The sequence below is a fragment of the Felis catus genome, chromosome E3, assembly GCF_018350175.1.
Source record: "Felis catus isolate Fca126 chromosome E3, F.catus_Fca126_mat1.0, whole genome shotgun sequence".
In the NCBI taxonomy this organism is placed as follows: Eukaryota; Metazoa; Chordata; class Mammalia; order Carnivora; family Felidae; genus Felis; species Felis catus.
In genome coordinates this window covers 5,023,803-5,038,333 of record NC_058383.1, presented here as the reverse complement: position 1 = coordinate 5,038,333, position 14,531 = coordinate 5,023,803, and the positions used below count along the sequence as shown (strand labels likewise).

General features: G+C 45.6%; 1 protein-coding gene across 4 annotated transcripts in view; it reads right to left on the bottom strand.

Annotated features, from left to right (window-relative positions):
• LOC111558207 (small integral membrane protein 10-like protein 2A) overlaps positions 1-14,531 on the bottom strand; it is a 66,339-nt gene that overhangs the window by 44,955 nt on the left and 6,853 nt on the right. For 2 of the 4 annotated variants that reach the window (XM_023247071.2, XR_006591317.1), the window contains exon 2: positions 1,100-2,871. The exons of the other annotated variants lie outside the window; for them this stretch is intronic. In XM_023247071.2, the coding sequence (XP_023102839.2) occupies positions 2,851-2,871 (21 nt within the window). In that variant the 3' untranslated portion in view covers positions 1,100-2,850. Of the gene's footprint in view, positions 1-1,099; positions 2,872-14,531 lie in introns of those variants that run through there. 4 annotated transcript variants of the gene reach the window in all.

Below are 14,531 nucleotides of genomic sequence, written 5' to 3'. Positions count from 1 at the left end.
GCTCAGTCAGTTAAGGATCCAACTTCAGCTCAGGTCATGACCTCACAGTTTGTGGGTTTGAGTCCCACATCAGGCTCTGTGTTGACAGCTCAAAGCGTGGAGCCTGCTTCAGTTTCTGTCTCCCTAGATCTGCCCCTGCCCCGCTCAGGCTCTCTCAAAAATAAACAAACATTAAAAAAAATTTTTTTAAACCACATACCTTAGTATATAACCACATGAAGACATCCCAGTTTTTTTTTTTTTTTTTCCCCAGTTGATTTGAGAGAGGGCACAAGCAGAGGAGTGGCAGAGAGGGAAAGAGAATCCCAAGCAGGCTCAACGCTGACAGCACTGACAGAGCCCCAACACAGGGGCTCGATCTCACAACCAACCTCAATATCTTGAGGCCTTTTTTTTTTTTTTTTTTTACATTTATTTTTGAGAGCGAGCGACTGAGTGAGCACAGAGTGGAGGAGGGGCAAACAAAGAAAAAGTGGGCCAGAGGATCCGAAGCGGATTCCACGCTGATTAGCAGGGAGTCCGATGCAGGGTTCGAACTCACAAACCACAAGATCATAACCTGAGCCAGGCAGATGCTCAACTGACTGAACCACCCAGCTGCCCCAGATATTCCAAATTTATTAACCTTAGCATCTGGTACTAAATAGAGAATTCCAGATTTGTTCTTTGCAACTGGTTGAAAATGTATACACTTGTAACTTATAAAACAAAGGAAATAAAACAGTCGATGGGTCATGGAAAGTTCTGTCCCAAAGGAGGAGACTTAGTTTAAAACAAAGGTAGGGTGCAGGGGAGGGCTTTCCCTGTGTCCTCACCTCACCGCCCATCACTGACCCCAAACAGGGGGTCCTCTAACCAGGGTTTTCACTGCCCCAACCATCCTTCACCCTGGCCGTGATCGTGGTGAGCACCGCCCCAGAGAATCACGGCACCTCTCGCTATATCCTGGGAGGAAAGTGAGAGCTGAGTTCCGACCTGGCTTCTCGGTTTTTCAGGCTTTGCTTCTGGTCTTCTAAACCAGCAGCATACCTGGACTGGCGCCGAGAGACTTCTCAGTGCGAGGAAGGCAGCGTTGATAAAAGACAAGGGGAGCCAAGGCTACACACACTTAAAATAAGACATTTATTATGCTAAGTAACAAGTTTTCATTTTTCACTTTCCCAAAACACTGAAACAGCACACAAACGGATACAGGCAATTGATAGCCCCGAAAACGGTGAAGTCTCACTTTGGGACTCCTTGAAAACTCCACGCTCTGAAGTGACCTTTATCGAAGTTATCAACCACCAGAGGCGTTACCTCAGAAAAAATGTTAGTATAAGAGATACCTCCACTCCTAGGAACTGGAACCTTCTTGTAAGGGAAACACTAGGTCCGTCTCTCCCCAGCTGAGCTGCAGCAGACAAGTCCCAAGCTTGCTTTTATTTTAGGCGACACTGGTAGGGCTCCCAGTTTGAGAAAGGACTATACTAAAAGTACATTTAATATTGCAACGTTCACTGTAGGGCCTCCATTTAAATGGCGTTTCCAGTGGAAGGAGAGGAGACGTGAGGATAGAAGTCAAATTGTGCCGCAGCCCAAAATTATTCTACAGAATGTGGAAACGGGGACGGCTGTCAACTACGGAGGGGCTGGCTCGTACAAACAGCAGCCGAGCAGACGGCCTGGGGACACAGTACCTGGGGCATTAGCCCTTGGCAATGAGTGCTGAAGATCCATAAAGAATTCTGTTAAGTCTTCACGTTCTAACCTGATATTGATACGGGATGTATTAATGTTCTCCTTGAAGTGGCAGCCCAATACTCAATGTGTTTTGAGCACAATTTAAAGCAGGCTCAAAAATCTCCTCCCGCATCAACAACTTCCCAGGACTTTCAATTCCACTTCCTTTGCTCACACCAACTGAGGCAGGAACCTCACTGGCCCGTAACAGGCAGCCAGACCAGTGTCGAAGAAATCATCCTAAGCTTTTAAAATTAATCTCACTACTTTTATTGTTGTGCTCGCACCTTAACTACGGCCAAACGGATTCGCGACCTCCAAAGCTGGTAGAGCCAGCAACCCTGCTGTTGTCTGCAGATCGGCTGAGGGACTTCGTACACGTGAGAGCGTTTTCTTGTATTCTGTTTGCTCTGAAAACGCGGGCTTTGAACAGCCAAGGAAAACACATTCTGTCTCATCAGTCAGGAGTACTTCGGGGCGTGCGCTCAGCAGCGTCGACCGGACGAGATGCAGGCAAGACAGTTCCGACTCGGAGCCTCGCCCCTCTAGAAGAGCACTTGGCGGGTCCTCCTCACAAATCCCCACTTCTGACCGTTTCTGAAGGCACGGTAGTCCTGGCCCCCAAGGCTCTCCTTTGTGGCACCATCCTCTGTGGCTGTCGCTGGCCCTGGGCCCTCCTCCCGGCCAGCCCCTCGCCAGAGCTCCCCCACCCCAACACGACACCCCAGCACAATGCTCTCCCGCAGGAGCACAGGACAGATCCACAGTCTTGCTCTGGGCCGCCGCGGGAGCTGAACTTCTTCTTAATGATTCTTTCAAACACGGAAGAGCTTTGTTGCCACTGTGAAGCGAGAGGCTGACCTCACTCAGAGCATTTTTCACTTCCGTTGACAACTCCTCATTTTGGGAAGTTCCATCTACGTCATCCACAGGCATGTGCGTCCGGGAGGACGGGCAAGGGCTCTCCCCCTGTGCTCCTTCAAGTCCACACGGCAACTTGTCTGAGTCCCCTCCTGCCCCCTTCACCTTCCCGGGGCGGGTGCCCAGAGCCCCCACTCTGTCCCTCATGCTGCGTGTTTTCTGGTGTGGTAGCCTGATGACCTGCCTTTGTCAGTCAGCAGAAGGCCTTCAATGGATCTCAATATGAACCTGGAAAAGATAACCAAATTAACGTATTATTAGGAAGACAGAGTCTTAAAAGAGCCTACACACATCAGGTGGTTTCCTGACAAATATGAAGATCTCTTGAGCTGTCTCTGGTACCAAGGATTCCTACGTTTTGATAGAAAACGGGATGGGGGCACCTGGGCAGCTCAGTCAGTTGAGCGTCTGACTTCAGCTCAGGTCATGATCCCACGGTTGGTGGATTCGAGACCCACGTCAGGCTCTGTGCTCACAGCTCAGAGCCTGGAGCCTGCATCGAATTCTGTCTCCCTTTCTCTCTCTGTCCCTCTGCTGCTCACACTGTCTGTCTGTCTCTCTCTCTCTCTCAAAAATAAGTAAAACATTAAAAAGAAAAAAAAACAGGATGACAACCTACCAATTAGAGATCATAACAAAAAGAACAATATTAAAAAACAAACCAAAAAAACCAGTACTTTATTAATGCAGTGTTTCCTAAAAATACTTACTTAAAAATAAGAAAAAGATACACTCTTAGGCTTTGTACTTTTCAGAGCTATTTAGTTATTTCTGTAGGTTCAATAAAAATTTGTCCTCTCTCTAATCAGAATATAATTAAGTCATTCAATTACGCAAACCAAGGCCTTACCTGATGTGTGTCCTATTTGAGAATGATTCTCAGTGACTCAGGCATGACAAGCCAGTTTTAAGGAATCAAGGTCAACTTTATTTATGGATCTCATGTCTACAAAGCCCTCTCAGGAAAAGCCAGCGTGGAGGGGTCCTGGCATACAACATCACGGCCTCAAGGTGGTAAGGAACAGCTGGCAGGTCAGGAACTGCAGCAAATTTTGGAGCTTTGGTAAGAGAATAATTTACCCGACTTTATAAGGTACTACAAGTAAAAATGAGGAGAAAGTTTCTTGGGCTTAGGCATCTGACTGCGGCTCAAGTGATGATCTCATGGTTTGTAAGTTCAAGTCCCCCATAGGGTGAACTCAAGTCCTGCTTCAGGTAAAAACAAAACAAAACAAAACACAAAAACAAGAAAACAAACCACGAGCCCCACACTAGGTGAGCTTGAGCCCTGCTTCAGGTGAACACTAGCCCCATTGGGGTAAAAACGCGAGTCCCACTTCAAGTGAGCCCTGCTTCTATCTCTCTCTCTCTGCCCCTTGTGGAATTCTCTCTCTCTCTGTCCCTCGCTCACTTGAACCCTTTCAAATAAGAAACAAACAAACACCCAAGCTTAGATTCTGCATGAAAACTTCAGGACAGAAGTTGATCTGATTTGTGACCTCAGTGCTGTTCAAGAGCAAACTCAAGGTGGCCCGTATGGCTAACACTCTTGCTGCACCTGCAACCCTAATGGGAGCAGCCTTTTTCTGTTACCAAGAGCAATATTTCTTTGACATCATTATGCTCCAAACGGGAAAGAGGTCAGGAAAGACTGTGAAAGGCCATGAAATAGACCCGATGACACGGTGCCCTGTCCAGTGCATCCTTAGGGTTATCTAAGTTTACGGGGCCCTACTCCTTTCTCTGAGCTGCTTCACAAACTCTGTAAGTTATAGAAAATATGAGAAGGCAATTTTTTTTTTTTTTTTAATTTTAGAGAGAGACAGCATGCAAGCGGCAGAGGGGGCAGGGGGGGGGGAGAGAGAGAGAATCCTAAGCAGGCCCCATGCTCAGTGCAGAGCCTGACATGGGGCTCAATCCCACAACCCTACGATCATGACCTGAACTGAGACCAAAAGTTGGACCTTCAATCGACTGGGCCACCCAGGCGCCCTGGCAAATTATTTCTTATCCAAAGAAATAAACGTTTTGTCCAGAGGAATGCAAATGATTATTCCCCTGTCGATACAAATTTTACATCCACTTGTAACTTCACTGTGGCATTCCTGATAACGTATGTTTTGTCTAAATTCTCCTTTAAAATTTTTTTTAACGTTTATCTATTTTGGGGGCAAGACTGCATACACAAGTGGGGGAGGGACAAAGAGAAAGGGGGACAGAGGATCTGAAGCAGACTCTGTGCTGACAGCAGAGAGCCCGATGAGGGGTTCGAACCCACAAACCATGAGATCATGACCCGAGCCGATATCAAGAGTCAGATGTTCAACCAACTGAGCCACCCAGGCACCCCTAAATTCTTCTTTAAACTGATCATAATATCTCAATAGTTCCCTCATTAACGAGTTAAAAAAAATGCTGACCTGGGCTCCTTTAAAAAACAACCATGGGGCGCCTGGGTGGCTCAGTCGGTTGAGCGACCGACTTCGGCTCAGGTCATGATCTCACAGTTTGTGAGTTCGAGCCCCGCGTCGGGCTCTGTGCTGATAGCTCTCAGAGCCTGGAGCCTGCTTCGGATTCTGTGTCTTCCTCTCTCTCTGACCCTCCCCCGTTCATGCTCTGTCTCTGTCTCAAAAATAAATAAGCATTAAAAAAAAAGCATTAAAAAAAAAAAAACAACCATAACCCCAGAGCATCAATACATGTAAAATAAAGAAATACATAAATTGTATTTAATCATTTTTCTAAGAGACTAGCCTAAGGAGCATCGATCTAACAAAAACGCACAACTCTGTTGGGAAAAGGAGGGATGCAAAAGTGAGGCGTGAGGCAGAAGCCGGTGAAAGAGCTGACACTCATCTCCCCCAGTAAGACAAAGACAAAGCCTAAGAGTGAAGAGTCCAGAAGCAAAAACACAATGTAATTCCAAGACAGAGAAACACGCACCAGGAGAACCAGCTGTAGCTGAAAGGCTTGGCACCGGGGACAGAGAAATGGGAGGCAGGAAGCTGCAGTTTCTTGAACTAGGGGAACTAGGAGACTCCTCTAAGCTAGAGGAGTGTGTATGTGTGTTACATTTTTTGAAAAGTTAAAGAGGGTACACTGGGAAGGAAATAAACAGGTATTACTGGAGGCTGAAGCAGGAGCAGAGAGCTAAGGGATGGGGCCGTGGAGCCAACAGGGGCTCACGAGAAGCAGTGGCCACAGTTCAGGGAGCGTGGCCTCCATCAGCAGGTGATGGAAAGTCACTGAGGGATCTTCTTGGGCTGGATGTGCATTTCAGATTACTTGGCTGCAGTGTGGTGGCTTGACTGGACAAGAATCACGTTAGACCAATTAGGAGGTTATTCCAATAGTGCAGGCAAAGAAGTGAAGCTGTGAGGGAAGGGGAGAGATGGAGCATTTTCCCAGTTGGTGGCTGACAGATGGCAGAAAGAGAGACAACCACAGGTTTCTCTGACTTTCGATTCTGGGTAACGAAGGTGTCATTAACAGAGAATGTAAAGGAGCAGCAGGTCGGGAGGAGCATCAAACAGCTCAGATGGGGACACAAAGAGGCTGACTATGGGAACTGGGCAAGCAACTGGATTATTAATCAAGTCATGAGCTCAAGAGTGATGTCAGAACTGAGGACCTAATTCTGAAGTCTCCAGCTCTGGGGAGGTAGATAAAATGATGGCCCTGGTAAAACACATCCAAAGAGAAGACAGAAAGATGGTACGATACAGAAGGCCGGGTCCGACCAAGATCTAGTGCGGGGCCCACCAGAGCCACCAAGGAGGAAGGCACAAAGCACCTTGAGAAACTCATGGTCATAGACACCAACGGCACTGAGCGCTTCAAAAAGAGGGTGGTTAGTCGTGTTTCTTACACAAACAACTTAGCTCCAAGTAAACGCTAAATTTCATACAGTCTTCTAGTCTAGAAGTGGAGTGATCCCACCTCAACGAACAGAGGAGAAAATACCAGATGATCTGTGTCTAGTTCACTTTATCTCATTGCCCTTTTAACTTTTTCCATGTTTTACAATATATACCATATTTTGGTAGAGCAAAATGTATAGTTCATAAATAAATACATACATCTCTATTTGTAGGGCATGCTCAAAACTTTTTACCAATAGGGGCGCCTGGGTGGCTCAGTCGGTTAAGCGTCCGACTTCAGCCCAAGTCATAATCTCACAGTTTGTGAGTTTGAGCCCCGCGTCAGGCTCCATACTGACAGCTTGGAGCCTGGAGCCTCCTTCGGATTTTATGTCTTCCTCTCTCTCTGCCCCTCCCCAGCTCATGCTCTCACTCTGTCTCTGTCAAAAATAGATAAACTAGGGGCGCCTGGGTGGCTCAGTCGGTTAAGTGTCCGACTTCGGCTCAGGTCATGATCTCGCGGTCCGTGAGTTCGAGCCCCGCGTCAGGCTCTGGGCTGATGGCTCGGAGCCTGGAGCCTGTTTCCGATTCTGTGTCTCCCTCTCACTCTGCCCCTCCCCCGTTCATGCTCTGTCTCTCTCTGTCCCCAAAATAAATAAACGTTAAAAAAAAAAAATAATTAAAAATAAATAAATAAATAAATAAATAAACAAACTAAAAAAAAAAAACAAAAACAAAAAAACCCAACTTTTTACCAAGAGAAATGTGACCATTTCTGTACAGACCTGATAAAAATGTATTTGAACAGTATAAAGTAATACACAAATGTAAAATACACTTTTTTTTAAAATTTTTTTTCAACGTTTTTTATTTATTTTTGGGACAGAGAGAGACAGAGCATGAACGGGGGAGGGGCAGAGAGAGAGGGAGACACAGAATCGGAAACAGGCTCCAGGCTCTGAGCCATCAGCCCAGAGCCTGACGCGGGGCTCGAACCCACGGACCGCGAGATCGTGACCTGGCTGAAGTCGGACGCTTAACTGACTGCGCCACCCAGGCGCCCCTAAAATACACTTTTTTTAACTGACCTAACATTATATTAGTTTCAGGTGTATGACATGATTCAATATTTGCAAATATTACAAAATGATCACCACAAGTCAACATCCACCACCACACATAATCACAATTCTTTTCCTGTGATGAGAACTTTTAAGAGGTGCAATCTTGTAAGTATGGATTCTGGGGACAATTCAAAACCAATACAGCTGACCCTTGAACAACACCGGTTTGAAATGCACAGGTCTTTTTCAATAAATATAGTGCAGTTCTATAAAATGTATTTTCTCTTCCTGAAGATAACATTTTCTTTCCTCTAGCTTATTTTTTGTAAGAATACAGTATATGATACAAAATACATGTTAATCAACTATGTTATTGGAAGGTTAGGTTTGGGGGGGGAGGGGAGTCAAATGTATATGTGGATCTTCACCTGCAGAGCAGTCAGCATTCCTAACCCCCCACATTGTTCAAGGATGAAATGTACTTTCAAAGTTCACCACCTCAAAATCTCATCAGCTTCCCTGGCCAGTTCTTTCAAAGTAACTTTGCAAAGCACATTCTTTCAAACCTTCCATTTACTTTACTGATTTGAAATGTACTAAACGAACATTTTTTCTGAAATTGAAGCATTCTCAAATATATTTTTAATACATATTAAAATAGGTTTTAAAAGAATTCTTAAGAAAAAAAACACGTCATTTAACAGGGGCCAACTCTCAGGAAAATTAGTTCTAACCATTTTCAGTATGTCCTTGTACTAGAACTTAGTGCCGTTCAGAAAGATGGAGGTTTTCCAGAATTGTGTTAAAATACTTAGCTGAGGTACCACTAAAATAATCACATATTTATTAATGCTACAACAGGTTTTTTTTTGTTTTTTTTTAATTTTTTTTCAATGTTTATTTATTTTTGGGACAGAGAGAGACAAAGCATGAACCGGGGAGGGTCAGAGAGAGAGGGAGACACAGAATTGGAAACAGGCTCCAGGCTCTGAGCCATCAGCCCAGAGCCCGACGCGGGGCTCGAACTCATGGACCGCGAGATCGTGACCTGGCTGAAGTCGGACGCTTAACCGACTGCGCCACCCAGGCGCCCCACAACAGGTTTTTTTAGTTTATTTACTTTGAGAGAGCATGCACGCGAGAGGGGTGGGGAGAGCAGAGAACAAAGGATAGAGAATCCCAAGCAGGCTCTGCACTGTCAGCACAAGCCTGATCCCATGAACCTTGAGATCATGACCTCAGCCAAAATCAAGAGTCAAACACTCAACCAACTGAGCCACTCAGGCACCCCTAGAATTCTTGTTTTGTTTTTTTTTTAAGTTTCTTTATTTTTTTTAGTAATCTCTACACCCAGCATGTGGCTCGAACTCCCAACCCCAAGGATCAAGAGTCGCATGCTCTTCTGACTGAGCCAGCCAGATGCCCCGATAGAATAAACTGTTCACTGAAGATCTACTTCTTTAGTAAATTCAGTAATTACGTATTTAATCTCTTGACAAAAGTACTTCAGGTCCAGGAAAACATTTTGGCTCTGATTCCTCAACTAGCTAACTCTTCTGATATTAGACACACACATTACTTATATTTTGAGAGCCAGAAATAACTTTCAAATAACTTCTAAGCATGTAGTCATTTATGAAATATTGTTTTATTGAAGTAGTTAGATGACTTTCAAGTGTCCAACAAAGTGACCTGACAATTCTATGCATCATGCTCTGCCATGCAAGGGTGGCCACCATCTGTCACCAAACAACACTATCACAGCACCACTGACTATATCCTCTATGCTGTACCTTCCGTGCCGTGACTTAATCATTCCGTAACTAGAGGCCTGTACTTCCGTCCCCCTTCACCCATTTTTCCCATCTCTCCGACCCCCTCCCCTCTGGCAACCATCAGTTTGTTCTCTGTATTTATGGGTCTGTTTCTGCTTTCGTGTATTCATTTGTTTTGTTTTTTAGATTCCACATATAAGTGAAATCACATGGTATTTGTCTTTGTGAAATATTTTTTGTAACTTATTCTCACTCCGTTACATATATATATATATATGTACATTATGTTGTACCCAATAAAGTACACAATTATACAGTTATACAGTTATACACAATTATACAGTTAACTGTCCTTGTCCCTAGAAATCTCATTTCCACTCCCCAATAATAAGCAACATAAACTGTGGCAAACAAACTTATCCCCCAAAATGTTGACCATCAGAATGAAGGAAAGAGTCTATTTTGAAGTTCAAGACAGTATGATTCAGGAAAAATCAAGCCCAATACTGGAAGTAAATTCTTGAATGTACTCCCTCACCCCACATCCCCCCACAAAAAGATGACAAAGGTTGAAAATGGAACCACAAGACCAGAGGGGTGATGTGCACAGGGCAACAGGATTATCAGGGTATGCCCATGATCTCCAGTCCAGACACGAGAAATCATCTTCCACCAAAATCCTTGCCTGCTGGACGCAGCTGACCCGCTGCATGACAATAGGCCTGACCCAATTAGGCAGCTGCTGCCCTCTCAGACTGCTGTCACCTTACCTTCTCTAACCTGAGCTATTAATGGCCTCAGGGACCTGACAGTCTGGATACACTGCTCCGTAAACTAAAAATATCCTGGCCTCTATGCTGCTGAAAGCCAGCTGGCAAGGCTATTCCCAAAGGGGGCTGGCGAGAAGACAGCTCAACAGCAGGGTTGGGACAATGGGCTTGGATTGGCGTCCTGCCTTACAATGGCTCACAAACACGCTCCAGGCCCATCCTGGCCTCGCCCGGCTTCCAGACGTGAACATTCGCAGACCTTAACATCGCTGCGCTCGTGACTAAAACCATCAGACTGAGCAAGTGGCCAACACACATTCCTCAAATTGCTACCCAGCTTACGGGCACCAGGCTGGCTCAGTCGGAAGCGCGTGCAGCTCCTGATCTTGGGGTCGTGACTTCAAGCCCCATGGTGGACATGCTGATTACTTAAGGAAATAAAAACTAAAATCTAGGGGCACCTGGGTGGCTCAGTTGGTTAAGCGTCCGACTCTTGATTTCAGCTCAAGTCATGATCTCAGGGTTCGTGAGTTCGAGCCCCACACGGGGCTCTGCGCTGACAGGGCAAATCCTGCTTGGGATTCTCTCCCTTCCTCTCTCTCTGCCCCTCCCCTTTTCGCACACGCTCTCTCTCACACACAATAAATAAACTTTTAAGTTTAAAAAAGTAAAACTTAAAAATTGTTACCCTGCTTAGAGGATGAGAAACAACAACTCAGTCATGTCCACACTAAGCTGAATCATAACCACAGGAAGCACTGCGAGTGCAGAGTTCCTGTCACTAATCACTCAGCACATCCCGACCATACCTGCCCTTAAGAGCCAACTGTGCAGCTCTCACTAGCCACCGCCCTGTGTCGTCCTCCTCTCACCCGGACCAAAGGCACACTCACACGTCTGAGTGCCAGGCTGTGTCCCGGCTCGGGGGCCTCAGACAGTCCTCTGTCCTCACGGTGCTGTGAGGACTCAATGTGTGAAAGCGCCTGGCGTCCCCTCTGACCGGCCTCACATACACAGCTGCTGTCAGCACCATCGTCGACACTGTTTTAGGGGATGAACAATAACAACGCGGCTGAGGGGTTCTGTAAAGCAGGACACACAGCACTGCCCGCTGATGGCACCGTGTTAAGTGGCCTCAACACACACCAGTGCGTTTCCGTGGAGGGGTAGAAGCCCAGACCCAGCTGCGGTGGCCGACCAGCGAACAGGGAGCACCCGGAGGTACCCCCTGCATCGCCGGAGGAAGCAGAGTACGAGAAACCCCAGGGGAGGGCAAGTTGGGTGTTTAACTTGAAAAATTATTCACAAGGGCATATAACCTTTCCTCCGGGATTCTACTCCTACGATTTTCTGCTACAGATTCAACGTGTAAGTGTTCACTGAGCCCCGACACTGAGCAGGACTGTTCTAGGTGCTGGTGTTAGGACAAACAGGGCTCTTCTCGAAGCTTACACACACACAAGTTAACATACACGCAAGGACAAAAATGTCATTCACACCAAGTTTTGATGGCAGTGCAGTTTGGATCCGTATCACAATATATATACATATTTACCAGAATAAAATAGGGCTGAATTCCTCATAACCTAAGAGTCAGGAAGGCCTTCTGACTAGGACAAACCCAAAGGTCAGAAAAGATTATTAAATTTAACTACATAAAAATAAATTTCGGGGGTGCATGGCTGGCTCAGTTGTTGAGAACATGTAACTCTTGATCTAAGGGTTGTGAGTTCAAGCTCCACACTGGACTTAGGTAGGGAGGAAGGTAGGAAGGGAGGGAGGAAGGGAGGAAGGAAGGAAGAAACAAGATTAAAAAATAAATTTCAGTATGTCAAACACACACCATAAAGTCAAATAGCTAAAACAAAAACAAACAAAAAAACCTTTTCAACAAGGCTCTAAGAAATTGAGACCACCACCAAAACCCAACGGAAAAATGGGCCAAGAACATGGGTAGTTCACAAGAAACATGATTGAGTCTCTCTCACACACCATGTCTTTTAAGGAAGGTGTGTTGGCTCAAACGCCAAAATACACCACACGGCAAGGGCCTCCCAGTATGTCCCCTGCTGATGAGGTGCCTTGGCCCGTTTCCCTCCAGCATTCCCAAGAGTCTCCCTGCTTCCGCCCTCAACTGTGGTGTGCAGGAGTGACCCTTTTGAAATGGTTCAAAACAGGATTATTGTTATACAATAACTCCTAGCTAATATCCAAGAGAAATGAAAACATGTCCACACAAACCCTGTACGTGAATGTTCCCAAGGAGCATGGCTCGTAACAGCCCAAAAGTGAAAACAGCCTGGATGTCCAACTGATGGACAGAAAAGACCAGACGAGGCTAAGGAAGTGTCACTGATTGGAGGAGACGCAGCAACTAAATGCAGCGTGGGGTTCTGGAAAGGAAAAAGGACGTAGCAGGAAAAACTGGTGATATCCAAATAGTATTGGACTGATGTTCATTTCTCAGTTTTGAGAACTGTGCCACGGTACAGTCATCCCAACATTAGAAGGTGGGCAAAGGGTCTATGGGAGCCCTTGGCACTCTTTTCACAACTTTTCTCCAAGTCCAAGCATTTCAGAGTAAAAGTTAAAAAGCAAAACAGTGATCCAGTCTGAGATTTTTTAAAAAACGCCCCAGGGTGGGGTGAGGAGACGAAGATGGTGTAGGCCTGAGGAAAAACGTAAAACAAGATGAGCAAAGAGCGGAGCTTTACTGAAGATGGGTGATGGAGACATGCATATATAGCCACTCTATTTCTGTGTATATCTGAATGTTCCAATAAAGCTTTAAAAAAAATGGTCCTTTAAAAAAGTAAATCACATTAAGTCACATCTCAGTGAACCATCTCCCATTTCACGCAGAGGACAAGCCAAAGTTCTTGTAAAGGCAGGAGCCACCGCCCTATAATCCCCTCTCCCCAGTTTGTTACCATGATCACAGAACAACAGAATTAAGAGACACTCAGAGGGGCGTCTGGCTGGTTCAGTCAGAAGAGCATGTTACTCTTGATCTCTGGGTCATGAGTTCAAGCCCCATGTGGGGTGCCAAGATCACTTCAATAACAAACTTAAACAGAAAAAACCAAACCTTTATGACAACATTGACACGATATCCAAGGATGTGATCATTTTTCTAGCAATCACTTTAAAAATTGTAAAATATACATTAAATTTATCATTTTAACCACTTCCGAGAATAGTTCAGTGGCATGGAGGACATCCGCACTGTTGTGAAACCATGACAACCATCCGCTTCCTGAACTTTTTCATCTTCCCAAACTGAAAATCCGTCTCCATTAGACAATTCCCCATTCCTCCCTTCCACCAACCCCTGGCAAATGCCATTCTACTTTCTGTCCCTAGGAATTTGACTTCGCTAGGGACCTCATGTAAGTGTCCTTTTGTGTCTGACATTTCATTTAGCATAATGGCTCAAGGTTCATCCGACTTATAGCAGGTATCAGAACTTTATTCCCTTTGAAAGCTGAATAATATTCCATTGTACAGACACAATCTGGTTTATCCACTCATCTGTGATGGACACTTGGGTTACGTCTACCTTTTGGCTCCTGTGAGTAGTGCTGCTGTGAACCATGGAGTACATACAGGTGTCTAAGCCCTTGCTTTCAAATCTTCTGGGTACATCCACAAAAGTGGAATTTGCATCATATAGTGATTCTATGTTGAACTTTTTGAGGAGCCACCAAGCTTTCCCACAGCAACTGCACCACTTTACATTCCTACCAATAGTGCACTAGGGTTCTAATTTCTCCACATCTTAGCCAGTATTTGTTTTTTTCCTTTTCAAAATTTTATTATAGCCATCCTAATGGATGTTAAGTGGTACTCTCATTGTGGTTTTGATGTGCATTCCCCTAAAGACTAATTTTCCCCCCAGCATTGGCTTTCACTGCCTCCCTGGCAGAGAGGAGGCATCCTGAGGGGGTGAGGGGGGCGGGGCGCGGCTGGGACAGGGAAGTATTTCTCAGTCTGTGAGGACTGTGACTCATATGTGTACCTGGGGCTGTGAGTGGAGGCTCTTGGAAGCTTGGCGTGGGGGTTCCCAAGTCTGGGTTGGGAAACTCTGCCAGTAAGAAATGAGCGGTCCCTCACCCATCAGGTCTGTGATGCCTCTGGGGTAGGGATGGTTCAAAGGGGCTGCAGGTGTCTCAGAGAGAGAAGCTGACCCCCCCCACCCCGGCCACCTGCAGGGCCAGGGCAAGGAACAGGGCATGGCCAACAGGGCCATCACTTTTCTTATCAGATAAATATGATTTGCATCTTCTCCCATTCTGTAAGTTGTCCTTTTCACACTTGATAGTGTCCTTTTACAAACAAAATTTTAAGTTTAGTCTTAAAGGAGTCCAATTTATCTACTTTTTCTTTTGTTGCCTGTGCTTTGAGGAAGACTTTCCCCTA